This window comes from Hesperophylax consimilis, chromosome 10 (assembly GCF_061612785.1).
Source record: "Hesperophylax consimilis isolate HC1 chromosome 10, BYU_Hcon_1.0, whole genome shotgun sequence".
Classification (NCBI taxonomy): domain Eukaryota; kingdom Metazoa; phylum Arthropoda; class Insecta; order Trichoptera; family Limnephilidae; genus Hesperophylax; species Hesperophylax consimilis.
Genome location: NC_142845.1, coordinates 28,662,808 through 28,684,230, shown reverse-complemented (window position 1 = coordinate 28,684,230; position 21,423 = coordinate 28,662,808). Strand labels below are relative to the sequence as shown.

The window sequence follows — 21,423 nt, the reverse complement described above, 5'->3', positions numbered from 1 at the left end:
CAGACTACTCTTTACTATTTTACATCTAAATGAACAAGATTGCAATATTTAGTGAAATTGTATGGGAATGTTTCTCAGCACAAAATTTTTACACTGGACATGCAAGTAGTTATTATATTAATGAAAATATTTTTTACAGGTTAAGAGGCTCCGATCTATCTATAGAGGTGGAGGTCGGTGAGACCACCCGGTGCATGCTGGGGGGCAAGGCGCGCCCCCTGCAGCTGGCCCAGGGCGCAGGAGCCCCAGGGCCCTTCTCCCACACCCACAACACCATCAACCACCATCCCAATGCGGTGCGGGTCTAGCAGACCCCGCCTATCTGTCAAAAAAGTCACTCAAGCGATGGAATCGAAGGTCAGGGAGACAACTCGCTGTGATATCCAACCATTAATACAATATTAACTTCTCTCTGTTAAAATGGTTAGTTCGTTCACCTGTGGCGAAGTTGAGTGAGTTTGTTTTGACCTGCTAAGGGATGTTGAGTGAGATTGTTCACCTGTCAGGGGAAGTTGAGTGAGATTGTTCGCCTGTCAAGAAGAACTGTCGGATGTCAGGGAAAGTTGAGAGAGTATTCGCCTGTCAATGAAATATTGTGAGTTTGAGTTGGATGTTGTTGAGTTAGTTTGTTCACATGTCAAGACTAAAGTGAATACAAAAATGTTAGCACTTGTAAATACCTCACCAATATAAAACAATGATAATGAAATATTGAGTCTGTAGTCAACATTCGTAATAGATTTTATATTACTTTTAATTATTCAATGTAAGTAAGACATTATGTGTCTTTATGTCCAATATTAGATACTTTTTCAAGTATGAATGCTTCCTTATTGATGGCCGTTTTCACCAATCAAACAGAGCTAACACTCACATAAAATTAGCACATATATTTCGGTGTCATCAACGTGGCTGAGTGTACTTTTGGCACTGCCAACTTGCCGCTACACTTAAGTTAATCAATATATTTGCGTCAATTAGACCCGACCTTAGCTGAGTTGAGCTGTAAAAAAGGTATTCTCGCTCAGTCAAAAAATGTCAGCCAAATGAAATTGTTCAATCCTTTGATAAGTCTTCCGTTAAGTGTTATCTCAGTCAAGGTGAAAGCGGTCATATATTTATGAATTTAATATGTAAATATTCAGTAAATTTCCGCTTTTGGAATGAATGTTAGTATTTTAATTTAGGTATAAAACAAATTTTAAAATGTGTAATTCTTTTGAGTACAATAATTTATCATACAAATATCACTACCGATGAGAAGCACAATAATTTTCCATACGAATATCACTACCGATGAGAAGTACAAGAATTTTCCATACAAATATCAGTACCGATGACAAATACAATAATTTTCCATACAAATATCACTACTGATGAGAAGTACAATAATTAATATGCCTATTATTTTTGTAAAAAAAATTGTCTGATAGTGAATTATATTTGATTGAATTATTTGAGCCATGAATGAAATAGTGCCTTAAAATATAATTTGTAAATAAATAGAAATAATTCTATGAAATGAGATTGGGTTTATGCTATATTTCCTTATACACAGAATTACTTTAGTGTTAAGCAGATCCTTAGTGGTGTTACCGGTTTAAAAGAAAAATAATTTCACCATTTTACAAACCTAAGCTCTATCGACTCCTAGGTCCTAGACAGGCCAATGAAAATAATGTTGATGTCTGAAAATGTTTCATCAACTTCAGTGGAACCATGAAATTATTTGCTTCTCATTTTTATCAATTTGAATAATGTTGTAAATGTATCGCACAAATTCCAATGATTTGTATTTCTGAGAAATTCTATTCTTGGAATGAAATTGTTTTGTAATGAATTGCGAAACCTTGTGCTTATCAACAGTTGTCGCATGTTTTGTTGGATGCACTACACATACAATGCAAGCTTAAATTACAATCTGCTGAACTTCTGTTTGTATATTCGGTGTCTTTGTTCAAATGAATAACAGACGATAAAATCAACATTATTCAAATCTATTGAATAGTAATTTTTCGTAAAATATACTTGTCTGTCAATAACCATTATTATTATTATAAAAAATTCTATATCTAAAATTCAAAATATCATCCATTATTTTCATTAATTTTATCAAGTTTATTTTAAATTTACTTAATTTTTTTGTATTATTATTTATCGACGAACAATTAATCTTTATTTATTTATCAATGTTTCTCAATACCATTTTTGTGTGTTTCATTAAAATCGACTGAAAATACGATAAAATTTTTGGAAGAAAACAACTGTAGCTTTTAAATAAATTCTTTCAAGTGAATCGAGCTCACAATCTACTGCTTTTACCATTATGCTACAGATTACTTTATGATTTTGACTGTCCCCCGCATACCCAATTTCTACCGATTTATAACAAGTTTCTCGTTAACTCTTTATTTTTATGTTCCAAAAAAAATATGCCGAAATGTTAACTATGTGAAATTCCCTCAATAGAAAAAATTCGCAAAGCTCCGAAAATTTTTAAATACGCGTTTTGTTCTCTTATTTAATATTTTATAGGCATGAAAAAATTCACAGTGTATCTATAAATGCAACTAAAGCATTTTTCGAGAGAGTTTTGCTCTATTTCAAACGAGTTGTGATTTATTAAATATTTTCACCATTTTCGCTTAATTATTACTGTTTTTTTAATATTAGCGCGTTCCCTCTAACATTCGTATTTACATATCTCCCCTTCAAACCATCTTTGAACGCTTACTGCGGGGCCTTTAGTCGATCATATGTTTCGATGATATAATTTTTTAATCTTGTCAGCGCGGCTGTCGCATATTTGATCCATCGGCATCTATCCCCGTAAGCGTATGTGATCCATTTATTTCGCTAAAGCACAATGTGTCAAAATGTGCCGCGTGATGGGATGGATTGCGTTGTTAAGGCCAGCGTTGTAAAGATTTGGTATATTTTTATAAGTAGCCAGTATTAATGTTAGATTTTCCCCTGTGTTATGGCCATACATATATGTATAATATATTATAAATTTATTGTGCTATCAATTAGTAAAAATGTATATTTTTGGATTGTTTATAAAACAATGTGTAAATATGCACCAAAGAGTGTAGACTTAATAGTTATACTCCAGTTAGATTGGAAGTGTTTGTGATTTTATGTGACATTAACTTAGAGCGTTCGCTGCATTTATTTAAGACAAGTTGGATAGGTAGTTATTGATTCGGTGCTATCTAAAAGAAAAATATTTTATCTATTCTATCCCTAATTTGAAAATAATTTGATATCGAAGTTCTTAGAAAAGAAGTAAGTACTAATATTTCATACCAATTATTATTAATTTTCATGATTGAATGTAATGAAATAGTATTCAAATTATTCACGATTGCATACAAATAAGCATCAAGGAAGTTTCAGGGTGTCCTGTGTGGTAAAAATACAATACTAAAAACGCATCAATAGTCTACGAACCAATTAATTATTGCAAACAATTTACACCAACTTACAGTCAATGTGCCAATTATTCATGATTGAAAATTAATCACATAAAGTGCCTATTGCACATATTTCAAAGGCTAGCATTTCATAATTTGTACATATATATGAATTATTGACAATTACGTACAATTATCACCAGTAGTCCATGTAAAAATTATACTATTCACATGCCTTTTGATGAATCGTGAGCTTGGTACAAATACTGTTAATCAATAATGCGTAATTAACAAATTATTAAGTACCTAATTTAATTATATTTTACATTTGTTTCATTATATTTCTGCGTATGAAAATTGCCTTTTAAAAAAACAGTGCCTGAGAATTTTTTTATATTTTTAAATGTGTAAGACTTTGGACCGCTTGTTTCGGAGAATTTGAACAATTCATCAAATTTCAACGTTCATTTTCGGGTTCCGTAAAAGTCCTATTCAAGTTCTGTTATTATATAATTATAGGCCAAGTACTTGACAGAACTGATATAAGAACAGAACTTGAAAAAATCTTTCAGAGAACTTGAAAATGAACTTTTAAATTTGAAGAATTGTTCAAATTCTATGAAACAACCCATATTTAACAAAGGAATAAAAAAGCCATAATATTAGAACTAAAGTATTTCTTTTTCCAAGCTGAAGTCGATTTTTCCATATTATATATATGTAATTAATAATTCCTAAATAAGTTATGTTTATTCTAGTGGATATTGGAATGTTTAGAACAGATCAGTATTGCAAATTAATTATGTTTTTTAATAGTTGTTTAATTAGATATTAATTCAATTCACTACGTAATTATAATTATTTACCTATTAAGTTTAAAATTTATATTTAGACTATTTTTGTATGCAATATTTCAACTACATGAAATGTATAGAATAACTTATTTTACAAGAAAGTCATAAATTTGTAATTTCGTTAAAATCCCTTGCTTTCCAGCTTAATGTCAATTTGTAAAAAAGACTTATATTTATCTATTTCCAGAAATTAATAATTCATTGTTGTGGATCGGCTGGCTTTGTATATTATTTGTTATTTTTATAATATGTTATTTTGCAATAAAGTTGGAGGTTTATTGCGTTTTAACTTCGATGTACCTTTCATAGTAATTCATGTGCCTTACACTGTTAATATTCCGTCATTTTATTTTAATAAAGTGTTATTTTATTCAAACATCAATATCGTTTAATTTATTATGTATTTGTTGGTCTTATCATTACAGTGCTACATCCCAGAGTGGGATTTGGACTTCTTCATAAATGCTCGTTTTAATAATTTACAGCATGGTCATGAACGGCGTTTGTGCAGTGTATGCATCTGAGTACGGACATTACGACTTCTAATCAACAACATCTGCATCTCCTATGTTTATTGTATTTAAAAAAAGACAAATTATATGAAGATATTGGCAACCAAAAGTAAAATACTTAGGACGCTTGTTTCTGAGAATTTGAACAATTCATCAAATTTCAACGTTAATTTTCAAGTTCTGTGAAAGATTTTTTCAAGTTCAGTTATTATTTCAGTTCTGTCAAGCTACTAGCCTATAATGATATAACAACAGAACTTGAATAGGAATTTCAAAGAACCTGAAAATTAACGTTGAAAATTCATGAATTGTTCAAATTCTCCGAAACAACCCGTCCTTAGAAATTGAGGTTAGACTTTTGTGGTGATTTTACGGCGCTATACAAGTAATCCAATGATTATTATAGGCCTAGGCAACCTAGGCAGCTGCCGAGGGCGGCAATTTTTATGGGGGCGGTATTTCGCCGAAATTCTTGAGACTGTAGTTTCATATTTTGCACAAACTTTAATTTTAAAATATTGAGAGCAATTTCTTGGCAGTGTTTCGAATAGAGAACCGTGCCAATCTGCATACGATATGTCGATAGACTCATCATGTGTATGTCAGCAGTTAAAGAAATAATGAATACATGTTTTAAGACATGCAAAATTATTTGTTTTTATTGTGTCTATTTCGTAGAACACAATTTAATTATTTTTTTTATTTACCAACAGCGTGTTGTGACAGTGTTGGGTAGTGTCACAATTGTGTGAAGCATTTACCGTTGAAGGTGTGACGTATACAGTCATATACGTGATAGGCCTACTTTTAAATGAGCTAGAGCTGTTTCAGAAAGGGTGTATGAAACGTGCTGTTTCGGAAACGAACATAAAACGAGCTAACCGAGGCAAATGCTCGTTTTCAGAACAGTATGGAGCTTCATACACCTCGTCAACCAATCGTTTTAAACCGAGCGGAAAACCTTAAGGTTAAAGGCGATGCTCGCTATAATCTACGTTGCAAGGTCAATATTCCTTGATAGTTATTAAAGCAATCTTTACAATAATAAGACATATTATTTGTTTGACCCGTACGTACGCAATATGAATATGAATAAATAGTTTTCTTCGTTCAAAAACTCAATTCTTTCGAGATAGGCATACAAATACAATATTGTACCGGTGATTCTATCCAATATTGTATTAAATAATAATAATAATTGGATAATTTGTAGAGCGCGGTTTTTGTGAAAAATCACCTCAAGGGCGCTGTACAATTTATTTCCTAGGATCTACATTTGTTATTTAGGAAAGATACCAAAACATACTTACCTGGCAAGTCACTTCCGACAAACACACTTATATTAAAAAGTATGCCTTTCTTGAAAGAATTGGGTTTTTTACAGACAAAACTGTTTATTCATATTGCATATGTACGGGGCAAACAAATAATTTGTCTTAATATTGTAAAGCAATAACTTGCGAAAAACGTATTTTAATAGAATAAATTAATTAACGTTATCTATGAACACATAGATTATAACGAGCCTACTTATTGTGACGAGCAGAAAAGGCACAGCAAGTTTATATGTTCACTGTGTTAGAATTCTAAGAGTGCATATCTAGTCATTGTTTATTACGCATTTGATTTCAGTTCTGAAGATTATCACATTCAGATGAACTATTTTAATAACTGGTATTTAACAACGGCAATAATAATAACACGCTGTTTGTAAGTTATTCATCTGTGTGAGTAAGTATTGTTATGAAGTTATCTAAGGTTGATAGACCTATTCATACTTCTTACCACATGCAAATAATTTTGTATTGAGTAACACAATACATAATAAGTAATTATTTATTTATTTCTATACACATACATGAATACAGTTTACAGGAAAATAGATGAAAAGTGCAAGTAATACAACAAATGTTCCTAATAAAATATGGTAGAAGAATGTAAAATAATCAGTAATCTTCTATATAAATAAAAACGTAAATCTTTGTTCAAAATCTCAAATCTCCAAAAGTTTATCACTGATTGCTTTCAAATTTTGACACAATGTTGCATTCGAATACGCTTGTGTTTTTGTATTATGCACTATTGTTTCTCTATCTGCACAGACAGACTGAGCCACAGCAACACGTGGCGGTGTACAGCTAGTTGTAAATAATTGTTTTGTGAACACCTCACCATGAGTACCTTTACTGGGGTGCTCGCATGTTTTATAATAATAAAGTGTTATTGTATATTAGGTTAGTAGCAGTAAAAGCCCATCATAATACATACTAACAATTGTAACAACATAATATCACTATGCTGTTTGCTCATAATCTGTCTGCTCAGAGGGCGCCTTGTGATGGTTTGAACACTTACATAAATAAACGAGACGAAGGTACTCCAAAAAAATTTTTGTTTAGACTAACAACATAAAATACATTACAGGCAGGCCCTTAAGTAAACACGTTCCCACGGGAAGGAATGCCGATAGAAAGGGCAGATCATTACAGCCTGTAATCTAATCAGTACCTAATCACAAACTAAATCTGCAGTTGAATACGAAAGTCAATAGCAATTGAGTATGTTTTGATGTATGCACAAATATGAGTATTTCTCAAAAAAGTGTACATTTTGGAAACATAAAGTGTGCCTACAAACAGTTCAAAAATTTCACATGTTTTTAATTAATCATACAAAAAAAATATGCACCATTTTGTAGAATAAATATTAGGCTTTAAAATATCGAAGAATAAACATTACAATCGTATTAATTCGAAAATATTTTAATTTTTTAAAAAATATCGATTTTTACCTTCCATACAAAATAAAATTGCCACCCTACCCACCTCATTTGTTTATACTTCATAAAATGCGATAATAACGTTATAATGTGTGATTTTTTGTAAGTTTTAGGGTCTTAATTAAATGTAGTTTCTGTAAAAAGGTAATTTTTTATGGGGTTTCATAATAAATTAATAATTTATGCACAAAAAACAAAGTGAGACATCATCATTTACTTTTTAGTAACTACTCTTTAGTTACGTTTTATTAGTACTTCCACCGTAATTTTTTTACCCATTCGTAAAATTTAACATGGGCAACACTAGCCTCTTTCTGATTGGTTGTTGGTCTGACTTCTCCGCCATAACATTATTTTTTAAAATCAGTAACAACGTGTTTCTTTAGTGGGACCACTATTTCGTAACAGGAAATATTTTAGCCATTTTTCACAAAACGGTAAGTCTTTTTCTACTCATCTTTTTGTAACATGTGCGGTACGAACATTGCTAAGCTTACATATTAACACTTTTAAATTTTATCAAACCATTGACTTTTTATAACATAAATTCTTATTACAATTTCGTAAAGTTTGTTATGAATTTCGTAACGTAACGAAAAAGTTCAATGTAAAGCTGAGTGTACACAGTTACAACGTGATTAAGAAAAGTAAGTATATTGTAAGTGTGTCTAGCATTTTTATGAAAGTCTTATGTAAGTTTAGTAATAATGTAATATATTATGCACAATGCACAAATATACATATGTATTTAGATATAATAGGAAAAAAATAAAATTTATTATACCATAGAGCAGATCTGTTAATGGCGCTGGAAAGTAGGTAGGTTGTAATACATAGGATGCGCTGGAAATTCCTGATGGTCAATGGCAGAGCAGGTGTCGTCGGACTTGTATGTTTTATCATCGCGATTATATGGCATTATAAATAATGACAAGTACTTGAAGATCAAGCTGAGCCGTCCAATACTGGTTTTATTTTAAATAAGCTTGAGGCACTCATACACACTATCCGTTCTACAGGCGCTCTATACAATATTTATAAGTGCCTTAAGTTTTTTATAAAAGCTTATTTAAATATAAATTTATTTTTATTTACTCTGATAAAACCATAACTACAGCATAACTTTTTTTTAGGAATGCCCTCAAAAACCAATGCCGAAAGGCAAAAAGCTTACAGAGAAAGACTGAAAAAAGAAAAGCCAAATAAATATGAGGAAATCCGAAGAGAAAGACTGAAAAAAGAAAAGCCAAATAAATATGAGGAAATCCGAATTAAGCATTTAACAAAAGTTATAGAAAATATCAAAAATAAAAAAGAAATTCTTACATAAGAAGAAAAAGAAGAGCTACGAGCAAAGTGGAGACAAGCCAATGATAAAAGAGCTGAACGAAAGAAAAAGGCTAATCCTACGACACAAGACAATAATACATTTGAACGTAGAAAAAATAATAAAAAAATCCTAAAGGAAAAACTACAAAAGCTGACTGAAGAAAATACTCGATTAAAAAGTCGAAATAAGAATTTAAGACAGTGCTGTAATCGGATGAAAAGGCAAGTGAATATTCTGAAAATATTATTGCATAAACAAACTAAGACTAATAATGATGCTATTCCCATTGAAACTGGATTATATAATAAATCGGAGATGTTATAATAGGAAATAATAATGCCATAGAAAATAACACTGATATTGAAAATCTGAATAGTGAAAATGAAGATTCTAACAAAATCAAAGATAAACCATGTGGAGTGACTATCTTAAAAACGAAAAACTGGAAAATATACATTCAAAAAAGAAAGTGGTTTGTAAGGGCCTTATCTCTAAATCTCTATCACTAAATGACTATATTCATGCGCCAAAGCGGAGTGATAAACCAAAGACTGAAAAACTGACCAAATGTGTCTCGAAAAGATTTCAATTATTATAAAGATGAGGAAGAAATTTATAAAACGCTAATGGATAGTGATTCAAACTAAATAATTGTATGTTATTAAATTTTTAATAGTTTAAACAGTGCCTGTTCTTTAATTCCTTAAGATTTGTTGAATATTGTGTTAGGTACTTCAATTTGGGAGCTGATAATTTGATTAAAAAACATTTATTTATACTCCCTTGTTTTTTTTAAACCCCTTTGGTATAACAAAATACAAATATTTGGGTCGTGAGTTTATGTATGTTTGTAGTATGTACAATAAATACAAAAGTAAAGGATAATTACTTACATTTAAAAAAGACGACAACTAATTAAATTTAATAAATAATAAAAAAAGTAAAATAAAATTTGCCATTGTGTAAACAAGCCTTATGTTTACTATTTAGTTACGTCTTAGGACTATTTCGTAACACTATTTCGTAACTACATTTTCGTTACGTACATTTATTTTGAGAAATACTCATATAATATTTAATAATTCACATATTATGTTGATGGAAGTACCTTTTTCAGATGCTTCCTAATCTGTATTGTCAAAGTTCATAAGTTTAGTGAACAACCATAGCCACTTCAGCTAACTTCTGGTGAAAATCATCAAGCATTATTGTGTAATTTTTTATTTAATTACTTATATTTATTTATTACAAAATAATCCAAAATTTCAAATTATAACAGCATGCAAAATAATTATTTATTAAAAGGTGAGCTCCAGGAGCTCATGTTTATGGGAGTAGTAAGTATGTACCTACTGTAATTTTTTTTGTACAATAATGTATTGTACCATTTCACACCTAAATACTTGTATTGGTGCTGAGCCGTGGTCGTTCTTAGCATTAGGATGGCTAATAGGCCCTTTGTTTTGAATCGATTGCTTATGCTATCGAAGGGGTGAATTTTATTGATGAAATATTCTTTATAAATTTGATGTAAGGCATTTCTTTTATACAATTCTGTAATAGTTGGTACATTAAATTCCCGAAATATTTCTAAAGTTCGAAAGTCGTATGGTTTCCTAAGGATAATTTTAATAATTATTCTTTGAATTGTTATTATGGGCTGTAAGGTGGCTTTAAAGGCCCCTCCCCACCCAATAATGCCATATTGCAATAGGGACTGTATTAACGGCCCTCGCTACTAAATGTTTCTAGCGCGAATTCGAATATCTAACTCGCTGCACCTGGCAGCTGGCCGGTGCGTTCCATTCAATACAAGACACGCACAGAGCAAAACAAATTATTATTAATTAAAGATATTGTGATTATGAAAATTATGTTAAAATATATTTTAGAATATAATGCAATATTACAATAGCTTGATTCATGGAGGAGGTTCTCAGTAACAACATTTAATATAACTTTTTATTTGGATTTTTTTTTGATAAATACAATTATAAAGAGTTACAAAAGGCTTCCCTTTGTTCCAGCCTGGTTTCGCAGTGCGGCGGGGCACTGTTAATACTAAATTGTATAGTTTAATTTGAGGTCACGGGTTCAAAAGCCGGCGAGGACAAAACAAATTAAATTTAATTTATATAAGTATGTCTTATTATAGAATTAAAATAAATTTTATATACTTACATATAATGAATCTGTACCTCGTTCAAAAGTGGAAGATACGTTCAGTATCAATCTGGTGAGAGACCATAATTCAGGATTGAAAGTTGCTTGAGAACGGCGATTCAGCTGTTCAACCATATTAGTCTGCCGAAATTCGTCATCCCGTAAAATTTTTTCGATTTTTATCCGAGTTCAGTCCATACAACAAACATACAAATAGCTTTTTTTGTTACATGTAATTGGCCCTGAACCTGGTAAAACCAATCGTGAGATGTATTTACCAGAATTTCTCCATTTTTGCTAACATAATTTTTTTGGATTTTACTGCTTCTTATATGAGCATGCTGCGTGCTGCGAAAGGACATTTAATTTCAATCACGGTGTATTCAGAAGAAATTCCATCTGGTGTCGCACCCATATACGGATACTCTTCATGTATGAAAAGACCACATTTTTCTATGGTAATGCTTTCTAGTTCTGCAAGCTCCTTCAGGACATTGTATTCATGTTTGACTTTGACTTTGGACAATACCCTCAACACTACATCACTTGTTCCTGTATTCTCTCTGAAACCAAACTGATTGCTAGAGAGTATATTATATGTTTCTAAGAATGATACCAATCTCGACATAGCTAATCTCTCTATTACTTTTGAAAGAGTATTGAGTAAGAATATAGGTCTGTAATTATTAACATCTAGACGATCTCCATATTTAAAAAGGGGAATTACTTTAGCTTTCTTACAATGAGAAGGGAACATCCTACTCTCGAAGCTAATACAGTGTTTTCCAATAAGAGGTGTTATTTTGAATAGCCCGCTATTTCGGTAGATGTTACTTTTGAAGCTGTCATTTTTTGACATTTGACAAGTAGAAACAACGCCATTAATAAAATGGAACGATACACGCTTCAACAACGCATTGAACTTATTAAAATTCACTTGAGTGAATCAAATGCAAATCATTTTGAGTGATGAGGCCCATTTCCACCTCGGTGGCTTCGTCACGCAAAATCGTCGCATCTGAGGCTCGAAAAACCCAAGAGTTATTGTTAAAAAGCCTCTTTACACTCAACGTGTGACTGTTTGGTGCGGTTTATGGTCCGGCGGAGTCATTGGACCTTACTTTTTTGAAAATGAGGCTGGAGCAACAGAATGGACAACAGTGAATGGACTGCGCTACCGAAAAAAAATGAATGATGTTTTATGGCCGGAATCGGATGGTATTAATCTGGCCAACGTTTACTTTCAACAAGACGGCGCTACGTGCCACACAAGCAACGAAACCATTGATATTTTACGATTAAATATCAAAATTACACCTCTTATTGGAAAACTCCTGTATTTACAAGGTGAGATATGAGACAATCTAATTCGGATACATGCATTTTATACACCATAACACTTAAAGAATCAATACCGCACGAGAAAGACATTTTTAAATCATTTATCACATTTGTGACTTCAGAAATGCTAGTTGGTTTAAAATAAAAATTGTCCCCTGTAACGTGAAGTTCAGATTTAAAATCATTCACCAGACACATCTCAATAGTTTTATTAGCACTGCACAAATTACTAGCGAAGCTTGGACCAATGTCACTGAAGAAGTAATTTATATGATTAGTAATTATATTTGGACTCTCTTCTATTGAAGTAATAATACTATTAATTTTCAATTTTTGAAGGTAGTTTGTTTCTTTAGTTGTTTAGTGACTAGATCTGAATAGCCAGGAACTTTCCAACCCTCCTTTTCCCTATTTCTAAAAATGTGGACTACATACATTAGGAATATAAATAAAATTTCTTCTGAAGACACTTCAATGAAATAAAATGTTATTGATTTCTTCGAAACAATTCCTTTTTACATGTTTTGGTTTTAGCTGAAACCAATTTTACTTTGTTTCTTTTCGCTATTATGCACTTTTCTAAATACTCAGGATTTCTAATAGGCATGCAGCGATTGTGTCGAGGATCAATTAATTCGGGTAGCATGCAAAAATTGTAAAAGCGTTTCTTGACATTATCAAGCTCGAAGTCATATTGGGTACGTAATTAGTGTCGCCAGTATCCCGTTTGCAAAAGTATGCCCGTTCCTTGCATAGTGAGTGGTCTCCAAATACATGTTTTGGACCATTCAATATATCCAAATAAAACTGTTTTATTTTTCCTAATTCAAAGTCTTCCGGTACGTTATTGCACAACGTACAGCCGTTCTCAGGCGTAAAATACGGCTTGACACAATCTTCCTCAATGCTAAGGGATACTTCTAACAGTGATTTAAGTTTTTTGCAATAATTTCGAAGTAAGTGATTTCGGCATTCGATCTTTTCGACTGAAACATTTTTATACGATGTGCTTCTTTTATTTTATTGTAAGTGCTGGAATATTTTATATACTTTTATATTTTAAAAACATCAAATTGTTTATTACTATATTTATTGGAAACCCGAAAAAAAGTTAACAATAAATTAATTCTTAATAATATGAAATTGTTTATTACCTAGAAACCCGAAAAAATGTTAACAATATATTAATTCTTAATAATATTAAATTGTTTATTACCTAGAAACCCAAAAAAATGTTAACAATAAATTGGTTCTTAATAATACTATTTGACACTACACAGCTTCGACGGAAACGCACAGATGAAACATAAAAAAAGGCGACACACTATTATAGTCCCTACGCGCAACGCATAGAGTGGAATATTGTTGAAACGTCTCATGGAAGTGTAATAATTACGCGGAATTTCGAACTTTGAAAAAATATTGACACGACGGACCGTAGAAAGCGTGCATTCACGGCCACCTCATAGAGCCGAATGAGTAGGAGAATTCTTGGATGTTCATTATATAGTATTTAACGAAAATAAATTGTTAGTAAAAACATATATCTCGACAGAAAAATGTATTTACGATAGCCAAGCGTGGCTACATTATCGATATTTTGACGATTAATAACTTAGATTGTCGTTTGAATCTGACAATTCATGATTCTTCATACAACGATTGAGATCGCTAGTAAGGAAGGCCCTTAATGCTTAACAGACAATTTTGATAGTTTTCTTGTATATGTTATAGAAGACATAGATAAGTTTCTTATTCTTTCTACTGTAAGGTTGAAATAGTCTTTCCATTTAACATTTTTATCTATTAAGATTCCGAGATATTTATAATTTAGTTTACCGCAGTCCGTATTAAATGTAATGTCATTTATGCAATTTTTTGAATGAATGGTTAGGTACTTCAATTAATTTTTGCCACATCTTCTTGTAGAGCGAAGAGAATATAATAACTTTTCTCTGTGTTGAGTGATAATAGATTCTTATCGAATCATTTTCTGATAACCTTCATGTTGCGATTGGCTACATTGGTAATCTCGTTCCATGTTTTTTTTCGATAATTATTGTTGTGTTGTCAGCTAAAGATATGAGTTAACCATGAAGTGATAGTTTAAACATATGATTAACGTAAATTATAAACAAGATTGCTCCAATGAGAGTTCAAAAATGTTTGCAATGTTTGAGAAAAGAGATTTAAAAACAGGTGTTACGATAGATTTTTTTATTAACTGATGGGAATATTACACTATTTAAACTTATATTTATAATGCCTACTTAAGTTTTCTTAGCAATAAAAAAAATGTAACTTCCATTGCTTTTTTATCAGATATTTTTAAACACATCAATGATCTGAACCTTAAACTTCAAGACCAAGGAAAGCTTGTATGGGAGCTCCTGAGAGAAGTAAAAATCTTTTTGCGAAAACTCTATCTTTTCAACATTGATCTTGATGATGAACGCCTGTACTTTCCTAATTTAAAAAAAAATCAGCAGTGACACCGAGCTTGACATCAGCCAATACAAGACGTTCATTAAGGATGTTAAATCAGAATTTGAAAACAGATTTTAAGAAAATTGAGAAATCCTTAGTAACATTTACTCACTGCATCCCGGTGATGAAAGGAGCAATGAACCTGCAAATATTCTCGGGAGTAATAAAGCTGCTCTCCAGATAGAAATGATCGAATTCCAAGAAAATTCAGTTTTAAAACACGAAAAACAGGAAGTTTCTTATCAAAAAAAAAATTTATCAGATAAAATTTGTTTGTGGTAATAAATACCCAGAATTAAAAGAAACAGCCTTGAAACTTATGTTTGTGAAGCAGCATTTTCCAAGATAAACATTAAAAATTAAAAATAACACAAACTTTAGTCCAAACTATACAAACTAGATGGTTAGTCCAAAGCAAAAAATGTCATTTTTCTCATTAAACTTCTTTTTATTCAGAAAATTTGTTTTTTTTTTAATAAAATAATGTTCCGGAACGCATTTGTTTTTATGGGACTGCGACGGTCTTGTATTAAAAAATCGGACCCCCAATGAAAGTAATTGGTGACCCCTGCTATACTCCATTGAAAAACTTTGAAAGTTTATTCATTAGTTTTCAGAGTTTTTCATTGGTGGATATAATTAGGCACACATATGACGTCACAATATTTCGGTTCAAATTTTTGATCTCAGTTATACACCCCTGCGTGTACGAACACTAACAAAATAGTATGGCGGAAACTAAAGAGCGGCGCGTAGGTACTCAAAACTCTAGACGCTTGTAAGTATACAGGGTGTATCAGCACGTACCCGACAAACTTTAACCAGCTATTCCTTAGCATATTTGGAGTAAAAAATCTTATGTGCACTTTGCTGTCTGGTAACATTTTTTTTAATAAAAAATTTATTATTCATATTTTCACCACATGTCACCACTGTTTTATCCTTTGTCAAAGTTTGAAAACCCATCTGGCAAATATTTTATTCGAATTCCGTTGAATAATGCACGTGTGTACCTATATTGGCGCACACTTACAATCACAACGAAATGCCACGGCACCATTCGTCTCATTTTTAACTATTATTATTTAGTGTGTGCGAAAGAGCGAAGACGCTTTTTGACATACTTGCTTATAACAGCTGTTTAACACGAAACGCAATGCCAATGACAGTGATGTAGTGTGGAAATTTTTTTTTTTTTTGTTTTTAATTGAAAAAAAAAATGCTACCGGACAGCAAAGTGCCCATAACATTTTTTACTCCAAATGTGCTAAGGAATAGCTGGTTAAAGTTTGTCGGGTTAGTGCCGATACACCCTGTATATCTCCATGTACGAATGGCCTTATCTAATAAATTTACAAAAGTTATTTTTCTTAGGTCAACAAAAAATTATCCACAATAGAGGTACGTATTATTCTCGATGAAATACATTTGCTCTTTTATTGGCTGTGTTTGAGAAACACTGAAAGAATTCAAAAGCTGTACGAGGTGTTAATATAAAATTTAATTCTAGACTGGCCGCATGTGGTCGCTGTTTGTATTTTAAAGAAAAGACGGTTGAACAGATGTTACTAGGCAGCTTTTGTTTTACTATTCCGTCTAGTTATTTAGCATTCATGCAATTTGCGAATGTGGATTATGAAATACGAGAAAAACAGTTTAAAAATAAATTATACCTACTTACTTACCCGGTATTTATATGTATATCGACGGTGTGTCGGCAAAAATAATATTTCGTAATAATTTATTTGGCATTCGTTGTAAGGCAGTTGTAATGTTGACGCTAACACAATAATAATAATAATAACATGGCATTTATATAGCTCAGTTTATTGACATTTCACTTTAAGTGCCAACAAACATCAAACTTGTTGTTCTACTTCAGAAAAAAAATCCAATTAAATTGAAAAATATCACGAAACAATAATTACGATTTCCTTGCAAGTGCGTAGGTACCAGTGCGACATGTTTAAATTAAGAACTGAAGATAAAGAATGGAATCTTTTCAAATGTAGATAAAGTACCTACCTACCTATAATATATTTTGCAGTACAATTATTTTTATATTTTTAAATTCTATGGAAGCAAAATTTTTCAGTTTTCTGGCAATACTGATTTTCAAGAATAAAGTTTTAATAAAAATTATCTTATATAACCATTGATGTATTGTACTAGATTAGCCCTGTCTAGTTAAATTCATTTTAAAAATGACCCCACATAGCGTACGTCACAAATATGGAGATGAACTTAATAACCCGACTCTGTTTAAACTCCTTGTACAAGTGTTCAAACTCGTAAGCGAAACCACGGAGAATTTGCTGTCAGAGGTGTTGTAATATGGACATAAAGCCAAAAAGAAACCAACACTTACAGCAAATTTTATGTGCTGAATAAGGGCTGAATCAGGAAAAGAATTGATAAAAAACACAAAATGATTTTAATTTATTTTATTTGTGTTTTTGAATTCTATACAGGTCCCATACAACCAAAAACGTTTGCATTTTTATTATTTGCATAGGTTTTTTTTTTAATTTAGCATAGTATTTATATAGAATGGTATATCATCAAAAGAAAGCAATCACATTGTGACTTGACATCATTTTATTTTATTTGGTTTTATGCCCAGACGGGCTTTTGCATGCATTTTAAAACAGAATATATCTAGTAAGCTATCGAAAATTATACAAAATAATTAAAGCTGATGAATATAAAATAATATTATTAAAACTTTTAACAGTAACGTAAAAATTATAGAGACTAGAACAACACTACGTATCATTAAATAAGTATACTACTATCATTAAATTAAAATTTATTTTGTCTTCAACCACTTTGTTAGAATTAAGACATTGTGTCAACTAGTTTTGGTCAGCTAGTTTCTCAACCTTCTTCATGATAGCATTATTGAAAACTAACCTAAGTACTAAAGACTTTACATTAAACATAATGTAAGATTTACATGAAGAGAGAGATAAATCATATAATGTTGCGTGTTCACAAGCGAGCTGAACCACGACTTATTAATAAATATTAGGTTGCTTCGTCTCATCTTTCCCATAATTCGTAGTTCGGCTCGCGTTCCGGTTCGCAAATGAATAAGCAGCAATGATGAGGACAAAGCTTCAGGGAGCGTATGGGTGAGGGTAAGGAGGGGGGTGGAGGTTACATGATTACAATACATACTTATTTATTTATTTACGCCCGTCAAATAGGATTTTACGTATTATTTACCGCATTCACGCACATCGGTTGTTGCAATTCTAGTAAAGGAACAACCGGCTTTTCGATTACAGAAGAAGTTTCAGCAGGATTGAGAACCAGTCCTGTTCGAGAAGAAACAATGACGGTATCTCTTTTCGCAGGACCTGTGCCCATGGTGGACAGCGACTGTCCGATATCAGCCTGAAAACGACGACATTATCAATTAAAACCTGATCAATCCATAATAAACTTGCTTAAGTTTTCACACAAAAATCAAACAAAATAATTACCGGAAAAACAGGCAAAGCTTTGCAGTCTACACGTCGGAGGCCGCTTGCAGTTAGATAAATATGTTTGGCGTGAAAATTATTAGAGCAAATGCGGTTTCCTGCTGATGGTACCCAGTTATTGTCACATAATTGAATCCGGATTGCTTCTAACCATTTCTCCATTTTTTCCGGTTTGTGGGGAAACCTAAGCGAAAATACAAAAAAAAATATATGAATTTATTAAATGACGCAATTTTATTTCTATCAATTCTTCTGCAAAAAATCGAAAAGGCAAAGCAGATATTACCCGAAAGGTAATGACGACTTAATACAACCCTGATTAGCAAAATGCACGGACCAAATAAATCACACACACTTGAGTTGTCGCGCGTGTCAACGCTAGACGACTAATACATCAATAATTATCACGCGTTGGTTGCGTGATATTCGTATGCTCACCACGTGATAATAATTAACATGAATCACCCTATCGGTGGAATCACTTGGGGGTGTGTTATGCATGTGACGTCACAAATTTGCCGGAAATAAATCTAATCTCTTATAATAAAAACACATAAATTTGTTTTTGACCACGATAGTTTTATTTTCACTCTACCGGTTTCGGAAGATCCCTTCCTTCGTCAGGAGAATATAATAAAACAAATTGCTCTAAATAATGGTTACTCGACACACTTAATTGATAAAATCCTGAATAAGAAACTTAAACTCATTTCGACGAATACATTTTTATTTGGTACACCTGAAACTAATAATAAAATCATAAATCCCTTTCAATGGCGTAAAATTTTATACATATCCAATTTTTCTTCACTTAGTACAAAAAATTTGCCTACCCACATTAAACCCGCGTTCTATACTGATAACAACTTGAGAAAATTACTTAAAAATACTAAAGATAAAGATCACAAATTTAGCCACTCAGGCATTTACCAACTATGTTGCAATGATTGTCAATCGTTCTACATAGGTAAGACAACTAGAAATATAAATATTAGAATCACCGAACATTTAAGATGTTTAAATAACAATAATTTTTCGGAGTTTGCCAATCATCTCATTTCCACCGATCATACTTTTAGTAAAGATACAGGGGTTAAAATTCTTCACCGTAGTAATAAAGGCAAAAAATTAGATAATTTAGAAGCACTTGAAATCAGAAAAGCCATCAATAATAACTCCAGTATAATAAATAACCAAATTAATCTGTCTTATAGTCCTATTCTTGACATATTTCCAGTTAACCGCTCTGTTCTTCCTGGAATTCCCGTAATTACCCCTTCCACTTTGTCGACATCTCTCTCAAACACTTAACATTTTTGTATTTATGTGTCAATATTTTGTGTAGTAGATTAGTTTTAAATATTCTCCTGACGAAGGAAGGGATCTTCCGAAACCGGTAGAGTGAAAATAAAACTATCGTGGTCAAAAACAAATTTATGTGTTTTTATTATAAATTATGATGAGCCACAAAGTGAATGCTTTTTACAATTAAATCTAATCTCGTTGAATTTTTCACATTTATTAATACGCTGCCCTCAAACTATCTTTAAGGTACTTGTATTTTTTTGTATTCAGACAGCTGATTACATTTTCTAAATTAAAGTACGCGATAGGTACAATCTAAAATATTTGGGCTGGGTTATTTTTGTGATTGAAAAAATGAACTTGCCCAGCATAGCTGACGAGCAAAATAGCTTATTCTAGACCAACAAAAGGTAAAACGCAATTCACAGTGCCCATTTCGAAATTGCGACACAATGCGTGGGCCTTTTCATAAATGTGCACGTGAACCAAACCAAAATTGTGTTGGGGTTATTTTTCAATGGATATAACGTGTCTAGTCTAATTTAGTATATAACCCTTCAGCACTATCACTTTTGTACAGTTTGCAATATTCTTTGTGTATTTCAAATGCCCTATGTACATCTTACTTCTTAATTTTCCGTAAAAACAAATACTGTTTTAGAAACTAGATAAACTTATCTTTCCGGTGTATGCGTTTAAAATAAACATTACTATTTTTAAATGACATGAAAAATGTTGTCTAAAACGCTAACCACATTTTTACTTAAATTTTACTCCAATCATAATCAATATAACTCGATATTTCGAAACACATTCGTTTTGTATGGGGAATTTGTAAGAAAACTGTACCTTCACTTTTATCTCGTTCATATAATAAAAATAAGAAATCATTTTTAAAGTTAAACCGATTGTTACGCTGGTGGCGCGATAAACATTATTCATTTTGGCTATTTTTACGATTTTATTGATGGATTCGAGTATAAATATTTGAGGCAAACTGGAAAGAATTATTATTCCTCTTTCTAACTTCAACAAAATAAGTATTTCCGCGTGATAAAAAAAGATAAAAATACTTTTATAAAATTTGGACTCTCGGTCATATTTGGGTCAGGGGAATTTAAAAAGAACGCAGTGTAAAGCTTTTCGAAAATTCAAACACGATTATTGTTCCCTTTTAGCAGCGTAGTTCAGTTATAAAAGGTGGTCTAAAAGATATTTTGATTATATATTGTAAAGAAAGGTTGGTACATAGAAAAATTACGTTTTCGACCTCGGATGACCTCTGCTAAGAAGAATATTTACAAATTCGTGAAACTAATTATAATTTTGTTCATTATTATGAAAGATTTGAGAGTTACAAAAAAATTACGCAAAATTTTAGTTTCGAGTATTAAAAATGTCTTTCTACATATGATACATTCTTTGTTTTGTCATCGCTGTGTATACAGTATACATTCAGTGTTATATTATTAGATCTGTATGGTAGGAATAATTTTAAGAACATGACCACTAATACTAAATTAAGTTCCCTTAATCACTAGTGGTACTTCTATCGCCACAAGTGACAGACCACTGTCCCAGACTGTCTCCATGACTGCCTCTACATGACTGACTCTACATGACTGCCTCTACATGACTGACTCTACATGACTGACTCTACATGACTGAATCTACATGACTCACTCCCCATCCTCGGGGCATCTGCCTTATAAAAATACAAAACACAATAAAAAGATTACTTTGCTAAG

The 21,423-nt window shown here is 31.7% G+C and overlaps 1 protein-coding gene across 1 annotated transcript in view; it reads left to right on the top strand.

The window, feature by feature from the left end:
• Myo31DF (Unconventional myosin ID) overlaps window positions 1-4,560 on the top strand; it is a 130,254-nt gene extending 125,694 nt beyond the window's left edge. The window contains exon 15 of the mRNA XM_089636815.1: window positions 140-4,560. Coding sequence (XP_089492941.1) covers window positions 140-308 — 169 coding nt within the window. The 3' untranslated portion in view covers window positions 309-4,560. The remainder of the gene's footprint in view (window positions 1-139) is intronic.
• Window positions 4,561-21,423: the final 16,863 nt, after the last annotated feature.